This window comes from Apiospora phragmitis (genome assembly GCF_038363925.1).
Source record: "Apiospora phragmitis strain CBS 135458 chromosome Unknown utg000008l:1.0-3514335.0:1.0-3519231.0, whole genome shotgun sequence".
Classification (NCBI taxonomy): domain Eukaryota; kingdom Fungi; phylum Ascomycota; class Sordariomycetes; order Amphisphaeriales; family Apiosporaceae; genus Apiospora; species Apiospora phragmitis.
Window position 1 is genome coordinate 1,466,969 of NW_027117407.1, and position 18,617 is coordinate 1,485,585.

General features: G+C 53.2%; 7 protein-coding genes across 7 annotated transcripts; 3 read left to right on the forward strand and 4 right to left on the reverse strand.

The window, feature by feature from the left end:
- Positions 1–2,369: 2,369 nt before the first annotated feature.
- Positions 2,370–3,526, forward strand: PG994_008889 (fatty acid elongase; the record flags this gene model as incomplete). The annotated part of the gene is made up of 3 exons (XM_066860298.1): positions 2,370–2,792; positions 2,860–2,929; positions 2,994–3,526. 3 exons carry the CDS (start codon positions 2,370–2,372, stop codon positions 3,524–3,526), a joined length of 1,026 nt encoding a protein of 341 aa, XP_066713887.1.
- Positions 3,527–4,557: 1,031 nt separating this feature from the next.
- Positions 4,558–5,444, reverse strand: PG994_008890 (uncharacterized protein; the record flags this gene model as incomplete). Its single annotated transcript, XM_066860299.1, has 3 exons — positions 4,558–4,897; positions 4,943–5,078; positions 5,261–5,444. 3 exons carry the CDS (start codon positions 5,442–5,444, stop codon positions 4,558–4,560), a joined length of 660 nt encoding a protein of 219 aa, XP_066713888.1.
- A 1,153-nt stretch (positions 5,445–6,597) lies between these two features.
- On the forward strand, positions 6,598–8,653 carry PG994_008891 (G protein alpha-subunit; the record flags this gene model as incomplete). The annotated part of the gene is made up of 3 exons (XM_066860300.1): positions 6,598–6,996; positions 7,679–8,380; positions 8,447–8,653. 3 exons carry the CDS (start codon positions 6,598–6,600, stop codon positions 8,651–8,653), a joined length of 1,308 nt encoding a protein of 435 aa, XP_066713889.1.
- Positions 8,654–13,178: 4,525 nt separating this feature from the next.
- Positions 13,179–13,784, reverse strand: PG994_008892 (uncharacterized protein; the record flags this gene model as incomplete). The annotated part of the gene is made up of 1 exon (XM_066860301.1): positions 13,179–13,784. The coding sequence occupies one exon, from the start codon at positions 13,782–13,784 to the stop codon at positions 13,179–13,181; it is 606 nt and encodes a 201-aa protein (XP_066713890.1).
- Positions 13,785–14,940: 1,156 nt separating this feature from the next.
- PG994_008893 (Major facilitator superfamily domain- general substrate transporter) lies at positions 14,941–15,534 on the reverse strand (the record flags this gene model as incomplete). Its single annotated transcript, XM_066860302.1, has 1 exon — positions 14,941–15,534. The coding sequence occupies one exon, from the start codon at positions 15,532–15,534 to the stop codon at positions 14,941–14,943; it is 594 nt and encodes a 197-aa protein (XP_066713891.1).
- A 145-nt stretch (positions 15,535–15,679) lies between these two features.
- On the reverse strand, positions 15,680–16,373 carry PG994_008894 (major facilitator superfamily protein; the record flags this gene model as incomplete). Its single annotated transcript, XM_066860303.1, has 3 exons — positions 15,680–16,049; positions 16,107–16,275; positions 16,346–16,373. 3 exons carry the CDS (start codon positions 16,371–16,373, stop codon positions 15,680–15,682), a joined length of 567 nt encoding a protein of 188 aa, XP_066713892.1.
- A 1,399-nt stretch (positions 16,374–17,772) lies between these two features.
- Positions 17,773–18,610, forward strand: PG994_008895 (uncharacterized protein; the record flags this gene model as incomplete). The annotated part of the gene is made up of 2 exons (XM_066860304.1): positions 17,773–18,347; positions 18,403–18,610. 2 exons carry the CDS (start codon positions 17,773–17,775, stop codon positions 18,608–18,610), a joined length of 783 nt encoding a protein of 260 aa, XP_066713893.1.
- Between the last annotated feature and the right edge of the window lie 7 nt (positions 18,611–18,617).

The following is an 18,617-nucleotide window of genomic DNA, read 5'->3' on the forward strand; positions in this document are numbered from 1 at the left end:
GGCGACGGAGATCTGGTAGAGCGGGGAGTGGTGAATTGGTTGAGAGAGTGTGTTGTCGTGGGTTGGTGGTTGGCACGAATTGGGGGGGAATTGAATTGAAGCAAAGAATTATCGTGGCAGAGCCCGAGAGTTAACCTTAGGCCTCTGGCTGGCTGGAGAGTCCCGAAACTCACACCACCAGGCTTACCCAGCAAGCAGTAAACCATGGCCGTTCCAGCGCCCGGAAGGAACCACTAGGCCTCACAGGGAGGGAAAAAGCTGCCGATTTCTGCAATTGCCGTGGTTTGATTGGCCGAGACCAAGCTTTTCGGCGGAGCTTGCTCAGTGGGAGCTTCCAAAGGACCAAGGCAAGCAGCTGAGCTTGGGCTCTTGGGCTCTTGGGCTCGAGGCTGCACTTTCAGTGGCTTGCGATAAGATGTGGCTAAGGTGGCTAGAGCTCACAGATAGCCTAGTGGGGTCGGAGTGTCAATGTGGCTGACCAGTTCTCTTCAAAAGTGACAGGTGGTTATTATTCCACAACCCAAACGTCATGGCGGGAAGCCGATGCGATGCGATGCGATGCGATGCAGTTGCATTGGCTAGCACGGAACATAAGACAGAACCTGGATACCTACCTAGCTAGGCACGCATCATCCCGCCTCAATCATTCTCCCATTTTACATGAGGTAGGCATATTCAGAGTTTTTAGACTCTACTCTGTGGCGCGTATCGTAAGGTACTAACACGCAGAATATTTGCCCTTTTGTACAATCGTGACATAAGTAATTGTGTGTACAGCAGATGTCTGAAATCTTCTTCTCCTTTTTTGATGATTCTCGTTGATCTGTTATTTCGCTTTCTCTTGCAGAGTTCAAGACAGTTGTCAAAATGTAAACCATCAATCTCCGGATGTCCCTCAAAGCCCACCCACTCTTATATGCATGTTCACACATCCTCCGACACGGATGCTGGCCCGAGGCATACATACGAAAGGCAGCAGCACCTGATTTGGCGGCCATTGGCCAATCAGCTTGTCCAGCACTACTGTGTGGTTGTCTCTGCTCGTTCAAGGGGGGAAGGGACCATAAGGTTTGTAGTATGTGGCCTAGGTTAATAAGTCGAGCCTAACTGGAGGCAGGTAGCAATGCCGAATGCTACCAGGCATCTTGCACGTCAGCTGGCAGAGCCGCATTGCACATGCTGCTGCCATGTACAGTATGCTATTGCGCCGAATAGCGGGCATAGCGTGCGACATATGGAGTGGGATACTTGGGCTTTCCCCCCCCCCTAGAGATTCATATTCAAGACTTTTCCTATTGGAGCTGAGAGGATTGAGGGTCTTTGAAGAACGGAGAGCTCGGAAACTCGATGCTGTCTGTACAATGCACAAGGCGGCATTCACGTGCACACGGAAATTGGGCATGTAAGTCTTGGATGCCATTGGTTCAGCAGAGGTTCCTAGCAGCAACCCACCCGACAGCAAATTAGATCAATTCTACTCGGACAGGGATAGCGCACCCTGCTGGAGCTGATGCGCGACACCGCTATCAAGTTTATTCAACTGTTAAGCAAATGGCTATGGGTCACAAGTAAATTCATAACAACAACACGGCGAAGGACGAGACCTATCGGCGCGGGGCGTACGGATCCCGGCATTCCTTTTCTTGACGAATTCTTGCTGGCGACAACAGACAGGGACCGTTCATCGTGGAGAACAACAGGGTAGGGAGATACATTTGATAGATCCAGGTGCAGGTGCGGGTACAGGGTGCAACTAACGCTTGCCTGGGCAGTACTGGACGCCCCGCTTGCCTGTCCGGCTAGCCGATTGGTACCTGCCTAACGATCGCTACTCCAGTCCAGCTCCAGGGCCTGAAGGCCAGCTGTCAGCGAAATACTTCAGGTACTGCCGCTATCGAGAAAGATAGAGTTTCCCAAGGTTCCATCCCTTTTTGTTGAGACAGCTGCGAGAAGGAAAGAAAGTAACAACAAGCCACCACTATCGAAGACAACTATCTACACCCACCCTTCTTTCTTTATTGACAACGCAAAGTCAAACTCGTGTTTCTTCTTCCTGTCGATCGCGACGGCAGCCGAAGATACATAATCGTCTAAAGAGAAGAGCAATTCTTGATTGACTTGTTCATGGGTGCTCCCCTTTTCTCCTTCTAGCTTATTTTTTCCTGTCACTCCTTCAGACCACGTTTGTTGTTTTTTCTTCTCTTCCAACCATAGTGCTGAATCCACCACCACCACCACCACCTGCCAAAAAGCCCTGCCTCCTTGCGCCGTCGCGTGCCACGAGTTCCGACCGTTCGCGCCGACTCTTCTGGCAGTTTTGGTTTTGAACCTTGAAACCGCCATTCGTCCGATCACAAAACACCTACACAATGGCCAGTTCCTCCCAGGCGACTCTGTACGAGTCTTGGCCTGTGCCTACACTCGACAGGCCCTTCGGTATTCACCTATGGCCCATCTTCAACAAGGCCTTCGAGCTCGTCGTGGGCTATCCCGCCGACGACTTCCGCTTCGAGGCCGGCCGGACGCCCATGTCGACGCTGAAGGAGACTTCCATCTTCGTCGTCATCTACTATATAATAATCTTTGGCGGACGCGAGTTGATGCGGAAGAGGGAGCCTCTTAAGCTGAAGACTCTCTTCATCATCCACAACTTCTACTTGACCGCCATTAGCGCAATTCTGTTGGCCCTGTTCATTGAGCAGCTGCTCCCTACCGTTGTTCGCAAGGGCATCTTCTTCGCCATCTGCGACCATGAGGGCGGTTGGACTCAGCCTTTGGTTGTGCTGTACTACGTAAGTGGCGACAGAACGCATTGCACCCCCATGTGTAGCCCGACAAGGTAACTAACACACGCGACAGCTCAACTACCTGACCAAGTACCTCGAGCTTCTGGACACCGTCTTCCTGTTCCTCAAGAAGAAGCCATTGAGTAAGTTTTCCCGCTCAACCAATACCCCCGTTTCTTGTGATGCAGATGCTAATTGCTCATGTAGCCTTCCTGCACACCTACCACCATGGCGCCACCGCTGTCCTCTGCTACACCCAGCTTCTCGGTCACACCTCGGTCTCGTGGGTTGTCATCACGCTCAACCTCACTGTCCACGTGGTCATGTACTGGTACTACTTCCAGAGTGCCCGAGGCGTCCGCATTTGGTGGAAGGAGTGGGTCACTCGCTTCCAAATCATCCAGTTCTTCATTGATCTTGGCTTCGTGTACTACGCTTCCTATACGTACTTCACCTCGACCTACTTCACTTGGATGCCCAACCACGGACAGTGCGCCGGAGAGGAGTTCGCCGCCTTCTCCGGTCTCATCGTCCTTAGCTCCTACCTGGTCCTCTTCATCTCCTTCTACTTCGCCACCTACTCCAAGGACGGCAAGGCCCCTAGTGCGCGCAAGGCCGTCCGACGTATGTTGCAAGCCCCGGTTCCCGACGCGCACACCGTTGCTCATGCGTCGCACGGAAGCATCAAGGCCACTGGTGCCAAGGCCAACGGTGGCTCGACCCGCTCCCGCAAGGCTTAAATGCCCGTCAAAATATGACAGGCTGCAGCTGCTCTGGCTGCTCGACTTGAGCAACCACAACAACAGCGACTGCTTGCACCAAATATGGATGCAGTGTACGACCGGCCGCCAGGCCGGCGTTGGTGGACCCCTACGCTATTGAGGCGATCCCGACTTCCCATCAATGTATTACTGATTTTCGCATTGCGATGAACAGGCACTTACTTCATGTGCCCATGATGATACACGTCAACAAACCGGCATGCGGTGGAGGAGCTTTGTATGTGTAGATAAAACATATGTATGACAGACGATCTGATATGGAAGGCTACGAGAAAAGGAGTCGTAGTCGATCCAGTGTGGTCGCGGAAAACAGGGAGGGGGGGTGGTTGAGAACAAGTGTGTAATCATACGGTACGGGATTACACCTATCTCGGCTCTTGACCAGTATATGGTAATTTTTTCTGTCACATATAAATGTTGTAATAATCCCTCTTCGCCACTATCGAGATTGGCTATTAGAACTTATAGAAAACTCGGTTGTAATAGAAGCGATGAAGGCATCGGAATGGTCCATCAACCCCGTCATGTCTCCACGTGTTAGACAACCCCGCCAGCCTCATCATCATTCCGATATCCAACGCAACTGAACACCAGCGCACAATCGCTGCTCAAATCTCGGGTAGTTTAGTCTTGCAGCTCCTTTTCCAAGTCGGCCAACGCACGGAATGGGTGAAATGGCCCCGCGTCACTGATCAGAAGATCCGGGTCTTCGACCGCACCATGGTTATTGACGAGACGAACGTTGTCGTAACGGGGCAGCCCGGCTTGGATGTAGTGGTTGTTTGTGACGGGGGATGGGGGTTGCGGCGCGGCCGGTTACGGCACGGTAGGCATCCGGGTTCAGGATATGGACCGGGATCGTGATCGTATGGTCGCAGTCTCACCCGGCGGCTTCACGCCTGTCTACTCCGATCCCTTGCTTGTCCCCCCCTCCTGCTGCGATATCGACGGAGTGTTCAAACTTTTTGAGTCTCGCTCTCAGTCCGAGCCTAATAGGAGCGCTTCCGGAAGAGGCGTGTTTGAAGAGGACACTCGTGTCCTTCGACGTGCGGGAAGGGAGGAGTCTCGGGGAGATCCATCCCATTTCTCCTCCCGTCGTGCTTCTCTTCCTTGGGCTCGACAAACCTGGGCCGGAGAATTATGGGTTCGGGCCCCTTCTTCCAGGGGGTGATCTCGAACTGCAGGTCGCTCATGCACGACGACTCGCGCGCCATGACGACCTCTGCACTGTACTCGCCACCGTCTTGCGGGCCGGAAGAGGAAGGCAATAGTGCCTCGAACTGCCGGAACACTCCCGGCGAGACCGCGATGCCGTCGAGTGAGGACTGACTGGAGACCACGATGTAGTCCTGGACAGACCCGCCCGCAGATTACTGGTAGCGGCGGTGGGGGGCCTGGGTCCCCGCGCCCTCGAGCCTGTGCTCACCGGACACGGCGTTGACGCTGCCCACATAGACCTTGACCATGAATGGGGCTCTGGACTGGAAGGAGATCGACATGGACTCCTCGCCTGTGTGCCTGCGCAGTTCTTGCTGTTAGTGACGAAGCTATGCCTGTTAGGGTTCATTCCTTCCCATCAGAACGCGAGGGAGGAAGGAGGCTGCTTGGCTGATTATACTCAAGATGCATGGGAAAGAAAACACCGCCGTCGACTCAGGCTCCCGCGTCTAGTTTATTTGCATAGTCGTTGACCTTGAAGAGGGAATTTGCCGAGATCCAGCGGAAGCTTCGTGGCGCCTGCATTGTACGGGGCTCGGATAGTGCGCATGAACTGGATCTCCAACGACTCGTCTGTAAGTGTGAACGGTGCGACTCTAATGACCTTGATCGTTTCATTCTCGATGCTGCAGGCGTATTTGTAGTTAGCCGACGACATAGCGGATAGCAGCACGTGTGATATCGGTGCCTGAACGAAGCGTCAGATAGTAGAAGAGAACAGATGATCTATGCGGGTGTGTAGGCTAAATGCTGCTCGTTGAAACTTGTCGGCACCTGCAAGCAAATATACACCTAGGTATGGATAGATATAGAGACAATTTGCAGTGCAACTCAAAGAGGACTGAGACCCGACGGATCGATCACCGGGAGGCTGTTTCTGGATTCTTTTGTTATCCAGATGGGCTTTACGGCAATGAATCAACTTCTAACGCTCTCCGAAAGATTGTACTGCTAATATGAAACAATAGGGGCCAACGACAAAAACATACACCGGACAAACACCCAAAAAGCGGCACCTTACGTTGCCAAAGTCTAGCCTCCCCTTGGTTTTTGCTTTCAATTCTTAGTGTGACATGGCTTCCTAGCGAAGCAAAACTCCCCATGATAAATCGCCCTGGGACATTAAGACAGTAGTTGGCATTGGAGTGAGCTTTTCCATTGACTATGCCTCCTATACTGCGAAATCATCCCCGGACATGCCAACGCAGCGATCGAAGTGCTTCTGATCCTCATCAGCCAGGCACGCGTCTAGGCTGAAAAAAGAAGAGCAACTATTTATCTTAGGCTGTCCGAGAAACATGTTATTTATATACTGCTATATGTTGAAAGATGTCGCACGACCTCGACTGGGCAGGCACTATGTCCGGAAGTAGCGTCACAGGTAATCACCAAGCCAGAATCGGCATTTAGGGAGTAATAGACATGGTAGGCTTAGCAGCTCTCTTTGGAAACAAAAGGGTGGTCAGCAATGACCGACAGGCCAGTAACAAACAGCTCCAAAAGACCCCGGGCACCGGAGGCTCTGTATTTTCAACCTGTCAACCTATGTCCATGCCTATTGATCCTTTTTCCCGCGGCTGGGGGGTGACTGCTCGACAGCAAGTGGCTGAGCATCGAGGCATCTTTCTTAATGCTGACCGATGAGTTTACCCCGACTTTACGATTTGAATCACCCCGCGAAGTCTGGGTTGTCTTTTTTTTCGGCCGTCTCATTGCTTTCGAGTATCCTCCTTACCTCTCCCATCTGACTGCACGTACCCGAGGAGCGACAGTCTCTTACCTTCTCGTTCTGTTCATCCTCTGTATCCGCCATGGACCCCTTTACAGTCTTCCAGGTCGTTGGCACTGCTGTGTCTCTGGGCGATGTTGTGATCAAGAGCCTTATCAAGCTCGACTCAATCCGGACGAGGTATCATAAATTTCCTTTGCTTCTTTCGACCATGATAGGCCAGTTGTACATTGTTCAGCTGACTCTCGATCGCCTGTCAGCATGGAACAGCCGGGAGGAGGCGCGGGCCCCACGGTATCACCAGTTAAGCTCGCAGATCGGCAACTCGCTAGACAGCTTCAGCACCCTGATTTTGGCGCTTCAGCAACAGCTGGATCGCTTCGAGGCGACAGCGCCAGTGGATATGGGGGCTAAGGCAAAGTTCAAGTTCCTCTGGAACGAGAAGGACATGTCTGAATATTCAATTCTGCTTGAGCGCCAGGTTAGCGCGCTTAATCTATTGTTGCAAGCTTTAGAGTGGTCAGCTGGAAGCTATCATCATTCTGAGAATAGGAGTAATCGCTGACTATCGTGATAGTTCAACCTAGTCCCAACAAGACGCTCTTGTATCTCAAGCTAATAACCAGGAGGTTATACAAGTCGCTCGAGACTGCTCATCTTCCATAATTGGACTTGACGATGGCTCCTTAAGTATAGTCTCCGAAAGTACTGAGCTTATAAGTTTGAGATTCGATTTTGACACAACTATACTCGGTAAGCGATTTTCGTGGTCTATTCTCCCCCTATTCCAGTCGTTATTCCTCGTTATCCCAGTGTCTCAGGGGGGATGGACTCACCGTTTATTCGAGGAGTTCCCTTCGTTCCATCTCGAGACCTCTCATTTATTCCAAAAAGAGGAATGCTAACGCCCAGAGTCAGTAGGTTCCCGGGTGTATCAACTAGCCGAAAGATCCCATTTAACGCAAGCTATCAGGTGTATGAGGCCCGCATCTTTCAGGATTGGTCTGGCGCGACGTGAATCCACCTGTCTCGATACTTCTAGTATTCTGTCTGACAAAGACAACGATACCGCTTCTCCACCGTCCGGCACGAAAAGGGTATTTTGGAGACTCCCGCAAATAACAACAGACGTCTTGGAACCCATTCCGCTCGACACATCACAGACGTCACAAGCACCATCAGATTCTAGTTTGCAACAAGTTTTATTCCTTGGCACATCAGAGAGTGGAAAGTCAACCTTACAAAACTCTATGGTCCTCGATCAGGAGGGGTTTTCCGACAGATTCGGGGGAACTTTCACTGATACAATCAGAAACAACCTCGTTAACGGTACCCGCGAGGTCCTGCAATATATGCAACACCTGCAGATACCACTTGGTGAGCAGGGGCTCGAGTTTCTGACCAAGACAGATTCCAGGCCGGACTGGGTTATCGAGGGGTTCTGGAGCGACCCTGGCTTCCAAAAAGCCTACTTTGAAAGACACAGATATCATCTTAACGACGGCTATGCTCATTTTGTTCGCCACATGGGAAGAATCATGGCTCCAGGCTACGTACCCTCCGACCAAGACATTATCTATGCCAGAGTCAAGACACTCGGCACTCTGGAAACTAAATATGAGTACGAGGGCACCATGTACAGCGTCAGAGAAGTTGGGGGAACCCGATTGGAAAGAGAAAAAAAATGGAAATTGGTCTTCCCTGGCACCGCTACAGTTAGATTCACGGTGGACATAACAAGCTACGCTAGGACATTGTACGAAGACGAGAAGATCAATAGGATGGCTGAGCAGCTGGTTTTATTTGACTCTATTGTCAATGGCAGTTGGTTCACCAAATCCAGCTTCGTCCTCGTTTTTACCAAGGTAGATCTACTGGAAGATTGATTTCATATGGCCTCTCCGAAAGGGTACTCCGAACACTTTGAACAGGACATTGAGGATATTTCTGAAGAACGATATATGGGTTATATCGAGCTGCGATTCATGGAACTTGTGAAGTCCGAGGATATCCGACGCCGCATGCGCGTTATTCGCAGTAGCTTTCGGGACGTGGACGCTTGTAATCCGGCTCAAGAGATATTCGAGGTGTTAGGTGAGCTGACCCGTGACAAGGCTCAACCCACAACGACCCAGTGATGAGCAAACAGGCGAAGGACACACAGACGACATACACATAGCACCACGTCGTCCGACAGCCATGATTTGTCATATGTTGGAGGGCACTCTGTCGCATCAAAGCGCTCCTGGTGACATGCATGAACATGGTATTGAGCAAGTAGGAAGTAATAATAAAGCGCTATTCAAAAGAAGAAGAGAATTATATAAAGGAGAACTCCCTCATGGGGCTATATAGACAAAAGAGACTGTTACTAAGCAGCTCACCCCTGCTAGGATACTCTAACCCTTGACCTTATTGCGCACATTCGCAAGCTCTCGTCATCATAATTGTGTTTGAAATGATACGAGTAGGTGTTCGAGTCTGTTGGGCTATTACCCGGCATACAAACTCTCCCAGCCACTCACTGCCAACAACCACCGCTACAGCCTCACGCGTTCTAGTCTAGTCTCTCAACCCGACACTCCAAGCCTTACGGCCCAGTAGTTGCGGATAAGAACGAAGATTCGGAGTATAGCCGGCGTTTTGATACTACCGGTAAAGCCTAACGATACTAACGGATTTTTCCTTTCCAACTCCAGCAGAGCTGGAGGCCAAGCTTGCTCCGCGCTGAAACACCTTAGAGCGCTATGCAGCGGTTAATTCTTAGTATCTGCACACGTTTCTCAGTCTATTACAAATTATGGCACGAGAAGTTGTGGCACGTCTGCTATGTTCCTCAGTATCACCACCGGCCGACTACTAGCCTAGCATTCTTCTTTTTCCTCTGCGCCACCGCGGCCCCCAATGCGGCCGTGACCCTGAAATCCCCCCTCGGCGCCAGCCTACAAGTGTGGGCCGGCGTCGACCGCTCCATATCCGCCGGCGTAGGCCAAACCGGCTGGCGCAGCGCGACGTCGGCGCCCGCGTCCAGCAGCAGCCGCACGATTTCGCCGTGGCCGTGCAGCTCCATGGCCAACTGCACGGGCCTGCCGCAGCTGATCTCGGGATCAGGGCGGGTGCCCCGCCGGCCGCTCTCCTCGGTCGTAGTAGCCCTTGGGTATCGTGACGGCCGCGCCGTGGTACCCCACATTGGGATCGGCACCGTGGGCTAGCAGGACGCGGACCAGGTCCGCGTTCCCGCGGCGCACGGCGCGCAGGGGGGGGGGGGGGCGTAAAGTCCCGTGGAGGGAGACTGGGGCCCCCGCCCACGTACTGACCGTTGTCGGGCGGCTCGTATCCAATGTAGCCGTGGTCCTCCAGCGGTGGGTCCGCATCTTCAAAGTCGCAGCAGACGAGTTGCTGTTGCTGTCCGCCCTCGTCCTGGTCGTCAGGCGAGCGTGCTTCAAGCAGGGCTTTGACCACGGCAGCGCTTTGCCTGTCGCTGGCGAGGCCGAGAGCCCGAGTGCAGGAGACGCGGCGCGTCAGCGGCGTGAGGACTCTGACTATGTGTAGGTTTTCCCTCCTTACAGCCTTCATCAATGCGGGCCCGTCGGCGGCTTCGCAGGTCCTGTTGGCATCGGCGCGGCTTGAGGAAGAGATGAAATAGATCGGTCCTGCCATGTTCCACTGCCCATTCCAGTGGCGTCAAAGTTATTTTTTCTGGGTCAATCTCTAGGTACTTTGTTTCAACAGGCTCCTCGTAACGAAGTATGCCGTGGTTGAGATCGACACCCCCCCCACTGGTAAATAATTCTTGAGATCACTTGTTTGCCGTAATTCATTTTCAGCGCGGTCCTAAGTGCCTCCCTCCAAAGGAGTGGGCTTGGGTTATCAGTGTCGCTGTTGATGGTCTGTCTGGAGATTCGACTAGGAGTTCCTCGTTGGTGCCACCGTTTTTGAAGCGCAACTCGCGCGCAGTTGAGTCCCATGAGATATCCCAGCAATCTGCCTCGGGTGTGGACGGCGGCTGATCGGTTACATGCTCTTTGTTCTCGTCTCGGACCCTGGCTACGTCGCGCCACATGATTAAAGGAGGGTCACCAAAGGGGTAGCTGTCCTCCTCCTGCAACAATCCGTGATGCTCCCTCCTACCTGTATAAGACTGCGGTCGTACCGGGGAATAAGGCTTCTTTGATGTAGACCCAATCTTATAGACAGGACTGATCATACTTGGTATGAATGAGGTGGGGCTCTTTTGTTGCAACTGATGCCAGTCAATGCCACCGAAAAAGATGTGAGACTTTATTTCAGATGCGCCGTTGGCGCCCAGGCGTCTAGTTGGATCCTTGTCAGGTAGCTGAGCCAAAAAGTCCTTTGCCGCTGGCTGGATGTCTGTAGCATAATGTACGTCTTGGCTGGTGATCTTGAGCTTTTTCGCCTCGTAGTCATGAGAGATAGAACGGGGGTAGCCCGGTAAGCATCTCGTAGAGGAAGACGCCCAATGTCCACCAATCTGCAGCTTTAGAAACCGAGTTTTCGCAGGAAAGCTCCGGGGCTGGGTACTCTGGAGTACCGGGCATGCTGCGGACCTTTTCCTGGCTGGCTTCCAAACCGAAAAGGGCAGGGGCGCAGATACTAATGTGACCAAAAGAATCCATCGTAATGTTCTCCGGCTTCAGGCAGGCGATGATGTTTTGTTCATGTAAAAACTCCAAGGCGGAGACCAGCTCAGCGGCGTAAAATCTCGCCTTCTCGGTGCTGAACCTGCGCTCTTCTTGTAGATGGCCGAATAAAGGACCGGCATGTCCGAAGTGGGAGAGGAGACTCAAACTTGCCGGTGACTCAAAAGCATACTTCAGTGGTGCGATAAACGGATGTCGCAATGAAGCTACCCGTGATTCTCCATCGAATTCAGCAGCATGAACAGTTGACATGCCATAGTATCTCTGGAGGGGCCATATCATTCGACACCTAGATCAGTATCGATGAAATGGTTTTGGACCCGAACGAGGTCGTTCAATTTGACGTTCTCGATGATGTCCAGCACGCGCGGCATCTTCGTAGGGCCGACCTCCTTTTCCTGGAAGGAGATATCGATGCTCAGTCGCCCCATGTTGTTGGGGAGATTGAGCTTGACAGGATAAGGTGGTCGCCAGGTCTCCAGGAAAGGGTCTACCGTCAAACGCGTAAGCGACAAGCTTTTTGGTTGCTGGCTCGGCTCATTCGATCCAAAGGCGAGAATATGGATCGTCAGCTCCGAAGACGCGGTGACATCGAAGCTATAGGGCTCGATCCAGGCCATACCGTCTGTCTTCTTCGGTCTCAATGACCTTGTTTCACCTGACGCCGTCAGGGTTATCCAGCGGCGCTGCGTCCATATAAAGGCCGGAGCAGACACTTGGCAACCGTCATACTCCAGGACGGCGAGTGGACGCCATTGCTTCGGCTTTGGCGGGTCCGTCGAGTCACCCGCATAGGGTGTACCCATCACCTCGTCGGGCAGGTGCAGCCCTTTCATGCTGACTAGCTGAATTTTCAAGACTCCCATTCTGGGAGGGTTGGAGGGGTAGAGAGGGATCAGATCTGATGTGGCTGGAGAGTCCAATTAGCGAAAAGTGCATTTAGAATTTACTAGGACATGTAGTCATCAGCAGCTCACTTATTTTCTCTGGCATGGGCGGCGGGCGGTCAGTACTATCCTCAACCTCTTTGGATGGAGGTGAGGCAACCATGATGGACAAGGGCAGATGTATCATAATGAATGAGAGATATGGCCAGTATTCCCGCTACTTGGTATCCACGAGCAACTAGTATTTGGTGAGATTGAACCAGCTAAGTCAGGAATGTGATAGATGTGCAAGTCTAGAAAAGATTCACATGGGTGGGAGGAAAGCCCGGCTTTAAAAGAAAGCAAGGGGGTGGGGATGACCTTTGACCCACGGGATATCGAACACGGGTCTGTAAGGGCTTGAAGTCTTCAGTGAGAGCTCATCCCAGTCCGCATGATAGAAGAATGGGTGAGACATGACTTCGGACGCCCCTCTGACTCCCAGGCGATTAGCAGGATCTTTCGTGAGAAGGCGTTGGATGAAGTCTCGGGTCGACGCGGGGAGCTCATCACCCAGGCGCACTTCTTGGCTGGTGATTGCCTTCAATTTTTCTCCAACATTGTCGTGAAATAATGGGGGCAAGCCCGTAATCATCTCACGGACAAGGACCCCCAAGCCCCACCAGTCTTCCATTGGGGATGCTGTGTGGCCTCGAAGAAGCTCGGGAGCCGGGTATTCCTGTTCGTTTGAGCCAGCGCGGCGGTATCCTTCAGTTCCAGCACTTGGCTTGTAGACACCAGGGACGCAAATACTGATGTGACCAAAAGGACCGATAGGGATGTTCACGGGCGACAAGGAGGCGACGATTCTCCTATCGTGTAAATACTGCAAAGCACAAACAAGCTCAGAGGCGTAAAATGTCGCCGTTTCTGGGTCTAAATGATGCTCCCTCTGGAGATGGCTGAACAGGTGACCGCCACCGGCAATCCGAGAGAGCAGGTGCACTTTGCCAGGCGACTCCAGTTCGAGTGCGAGGGGTGCAATGAAGGGATGGCTAAGTTGAACAGCAGCGTTCTTTTGATGATTAATGTCCGTCTTATAGGTTGTCATGCCGTAATGTCGATGTGGCTCTTTTTCAAGGGGCCTCTCTTTCCACGTGGAGAAAGCCGCCGCCATTATACTTCTGTCGGACGCTCCACGAATGGTCTTCTAAGGCCGGCGGTTCCTCCTCGACTCTGTACATTTTGAGTTCTACCATCCCGGCACCGCCGCCAAACTCGACGGATTGGTATCGAGAGCTCCTCCATCTTTGCGTAAAAGGGTTTATCTTGAGGGTACCTAGCAATTCATGCCGAGATGTTGCGGCACAAGTCGTGAGGCTCCTGACAAACAGTCTTAGTGTGACCTCGGAAGAGGAGGAGGAAGAAGCGCCGATGTCGAAACAGCAGAGTCCCTTGTCGGTCCACTCGGCTCTGCCGTATCCCGTCCAGAACTCGGCTTGAAGCGCCACCTGGAAGTTCTCGAACTCAACAACGGCGTAAGGTATCCATCTTTTGCGCAGGCTCGGATCGGCGAAGTCGCCGGGGCCGCCATCGATGGCATGGTCTGGTAGATGCAAGCTAGATCTTCGCTTCGGTCCCGGTCCGCCAGCAAATAGAATACGAACTTGCAGAGTACCCGGGGCCAGCTTCATGCTTTGCGGCTCCAACGCAATGGTTGAACCATTAGGGGTCGTTTCCATATCTGATGGTCAGCTTCACAAACGTATATATATAACTTGTTCCGTTGAAGTTATAACAAGACCGAGGGGGCTTACTGTCTCCCATGTCGCCGGTAGCGACGGTGACGATCCTGAGTGTTGGCGTTGAGCGGTCGAAGGTCAATGATGGAAAACGGACGATTGGAGGTGGAAAGGGTTTGGGAGTGGTCTTAAGTGCATGTAGATCTATTTCCGGGGCGACGGAAGGCAGGTGGGGCGCGACCGTGTACCCTACATCGTATGTTATGCAGTATTGCCATAGGGCGGGAATGGGCTAACCTCGGTGTATAACACAACCAAGGATATGCATTGATGCATCTATTCAGCAATCGAGGCGCGTACTATCCAGTCTCAATATCCTCATCGGGCCTTTGGAAGAGTGATTTACACCATGTCGGCACATTCTCATTCAAAACATGAGCATAATTTATGTATCTATCTCCCCTTACAGGTCGTGGTAGGCTTATTCCAGCCGAACAGAGTACTGACTCGAGAGTCTTGATCGTCATAGATGGAAGAAAGGGCGGCATTCGCAATGGTTCCGGGGGAACACATCTTCGTCCATCTCACCAGCAATCACTGTGTATGTTGGCCCATCTGGGTTCTCGGGATCGTCAGGATCGTTGGGGTCCTCGGGGCTACCCTTGCCGCTGCCCTCCCCCGTGGGGGTACCCGACGACTCCAGGTGGACAGAATGGGCAAGCAGAATCGGAGAAAAATATGCCTAACTCGAGTATGTCTTATCAGTGACATATAGGCGTTCTGGGTAAGAGTAATGTCAACTGGTGGCAGAGTAGTTTTATTACCGATGATAGAGGTACTTCTTGTAGTCTGCGTTACCACTAGGGGCAATATGTCTCAAAGCCTTAGATAATAGGGATCGTTAAGCTTATATCTAGTCGTTCAAAACTTAAGACAAGGGCTAACCAGCGAAGCTAAATCTGTAACCCGTGAAGCAAACAAACTTTCATTATTATCCTTACCCTAACAAAGCTTTTGAAGAGGCATTGCTGTTGTTGCAAGTTGTGGTGCCGTCTTATCTGCAGGGGCGCTAATTAGCGAATGCCTTGAAAGACCTAGCCATTAAGTATACTGCTATGGTTGGCGCGCCAGACCTGAGCCTGATACAACAACATGTCTATATACTCTCTTGGACTGCTTTCGATTGCTCTCGAGTCTCAGAAACCTCAACATGTTGAACATCCGTAGCCTTCTTCTCCGAGCCTCGAAGGCCGTATTCTGTGTCCAGCTCGTCTGTCAACCCGATCTCTTTCTCCACAAACACAACGAAGAAAGACAACCCCGTGATGGCAACAGCCACGACCCAAACGGCGCGAAGGCTCTCGTTGAACACCCCGACGACCTGCTGCCGCGTAGCGGCCGGCAAAGTGCGCAAGAGCGCGCCGGTCGCGTGCGAGTACGCCCGCCCCTCGGCCACGAGCGCGCGTGCGGCCGGGTCCGTGATCCGGTTGTTGCGGGCCAGCGCGTCCGCGCGGCTGTTGAAGACGGCGACCGGGACCGCGACGTCCCAGGCGGTTCCAAAGCTGCGGACGAAGGACCAGACCGTCGTGGAAGACGCCGTGTCCCGTTCGGACAGGGCCGCCTGCGCGGCGGGCACGAGCGTCGTCATGGCGAACCAGGCGCCCACGCCGGCGGTGATCTGGAAGACTACTGGGAGGGCGGGATGGCTGTGCTGATCGAGCATGATAAACAGACCCATGCCCAATGTCATCATGGCAAAAACCGACAAGATGCAGGGGACGGTAGCGACCAGACTTAGACAGGATGAGACCGCTGACTAAACCTCCTGGGACAATGGTCACCACGGTAGGCAGTAAGAGAACCCCGGATCGAGTGGGCCCCTCGAGCCGTACGGCTTAGAAGTAGACAGGCATGAAGTAGATGATCCAGAAGGAAAACATGGCCCATAGCCAGGTGGTGTGTTCGACGATGGCGCCGCCGAGGAAGGGTACAAGCGAGGTGCCGACGGCGAACACGGCCAAGATGACGCCCATGAAACGGCCACGATCACGAAGGGGGACTATGTCGCACACGAACATCTGGGCCATCAGGTTTATGCCGCCGCCCCCGATGCCTTGAATCGCCCGGCCCCCGATCAGCATGGCGGTGGAGGTGGCGCCGCCGCAAATGGCACTGCCCACGGCGAATATGGCTACGATGCAAAGGGTCAGTCCACGCCTACCGAACATATCGGCCATCTGGCCGAAAAGGGGCAGGCACGCAGTACTAATGTTTCTGTGAGTATGACAGAAATATAGAAGAGGCGGGACAGATCCAACTTACCTGGTCAGAAAGTATGCATTGACAAACCAGACATAGTTCTCCCCGGCATCCAGGTTGCCAGAGATAGAAGGGAGAGCAGTTGATACAACCGTGCTCTCGCCGGATACCAGAAGTGAAGTGACGGCAAGAGCAAGGAAGATGACCCAGAACCGCCAACTGTACTGTACCCCTTAAGGGGCGGAGGCGAGGCATCGTTCAAACTCCTGTCTATGGTTTGTGTTAGCTACTGGTATTCTTACAAAATAGAGATTGTATAGTAGCAATCATATTAGGCGGTGAGTATACTTACCTTCATCAGCCAGTTAATGCACAATATTATTCCCCCGGCCGGCGGCCTCTTTCAGCCAGCCTATCGCACTAGTAGTCGGCGTCATCGTCATTCCCACGAACGTCTTCTTGCAGCGGTCGAAATGAGGATAACGTTCCGGGAGGCCAAGCATACGGTTTGAGAGTACACTGACAGACCGAGCGCGAGCAATGCCACTGCCGCCCCCTAAATCCGCCAATCGCGCAGCATCAATCTCGTCGATAGAGTTTGCCTCGCATATGGAATCTGCTCTGTGCTTATTTCCGTCAGCAAATGGCCTTCTACCCTTTTTGGAAGGCCAATGCACGTCTCCCGCCCGAAACGGTGCTCACAACAGCCGCCGAGTCTGGGGTCATCCCCGTTGCTTTTGCTCAGTCTGGTTAGTAAGATCCGAAATTTGTCCCCAAAGTGCATTCTCCGCCTTCAGCCATGCTGCTGGTTTCATCACCACTGAAGGGACGAGTAAGAAGAGGAGGACCAGCCGAAATCCCTTTGGGCATGGTGATACGGAGGAGGGGCCCGAAGATGTCGTACAGGAGAGAACGATTGCGTTTTTAGTGGACCCCATTGGGCCTAGGGGGTGCTAAAGTTGTGATCATCCAGGCTCGTATTAGTGCAACCAGCCGGCTTGGAGTAATCCGACCTCACACGTGCAGTGTCATGGAGGAATGATGGTTCACTCCACGTCGCTTGCAACATGAAATCGCCGAGATATACCGGACTCGTGCCAGGAGTGGTAGGGCAGCGACAGACACGATGCAAATTTGACTGTGCCATCGAATGCCTAATGCCTAAGAGGTAGGTAATCATTTGCAGCGAGTCGAATTGTGGAGCAGCAACATTTCTACAGGGCTAGGGGGGGGGGGGCTTTGGTTTAGAACCCCCCAGAAGGTTTCTAGGTGGTCGGCAATGGACATACCAAGCAACACCCTTTTCAATTTGCTAATCTGATTGAACTATCGACAGCAACAACGCGATAGAATGCATAGTATTTGTATTTCGCGATCCGACTCCGATGCGATTTCCGTTCGGTTAGTAATGGTAGGGTTTGCGAGTCATTCAGGAGGACAGTTCGGTCGATTGCCATGCTGATCGCTGATGATCTTCTGGGCTGTCTATGGGGCGCTGGGCATCACCGTTGGGAGTGGCACAGAACGCGAACCAACCAAAACCCTCCATACGCGCTGCACTCTGACGTACATCTAGCAGGGGCGCATCACCCCCGACTGTATATCTATATCTATATATATATATGTATGATAGAGGTGCCGCCGCATCCCCCAAGCAGTCATGGCCTCGTTCTGTAGATCAACTTCAGTCGCACCAGATTCAACCTCGCCACCCAAGATAACAAACAACATGGGCCTACTCAGGAAATTGAGCCGGCGTTCGCAGCAAGAACCTGCACCATCAGAGCAGCAGCAACATCAAGAACCTGCACCCCCGGAGGAGCAGCAAAAGCTAGTAGATGCACCACCACCACCACCACCACCAGAGCAACAGCAGCAGCCGCAGCATCAATCTCTACTACCGCACCAATTCCCTCCATCTTTCATCGTCTACGACGCCGGCCTCACGGACCATCACTACGTATTGGGCGAGTCCCAGACCACGCCCCCGCTGTATGCCGTGTCCTTCCACGCCGGCTGGACGGGCCCAGACGTCGAGCTGCACAGCGGGCGAACCGAGAGCGATCCGCCCCTCGCGACTGCCAGGCGCGGCATCTTGCTCGGTGAAAGCTCGACCGTCAAGCTGCCCGGCCCCGACGCCGATGGCCCTGACGGCGAGATCGTCAAGGAGAGCGTGAGCACCGCCGGTGACGACTTCCCGTATCCGAATTACGACTTCACCATTGAGGTCGGGCCACCGGCACCGGGGTCGCCGTCAACGCCGCCGCCGCCACCGCAGCAGCAGCAGGAGCGCGAACTATTCGAGTGGCAGCACATCGGCATGAGGAAAGGGGTGGCAGCTCGTCCGTCTCTCCACCAGCGAGGTTGTCGCTGTCTTCGAGTGGACCGCCCTCACCAAGAAGGAGCTGTACTTCACTTTCGTAGGCAGTGGGGCGACCGGCATCCTCGGCGAGCGCTGGGCCATCATGGCCGTCATTACTGCCATAAGGGCGTGGGATCGGGTGAGGCGGACGCAATCTGCCCCGGCAACAGGGGTCACAAGCGGAGGTGGGGGGTTAGCTTCTTAGAACGGCA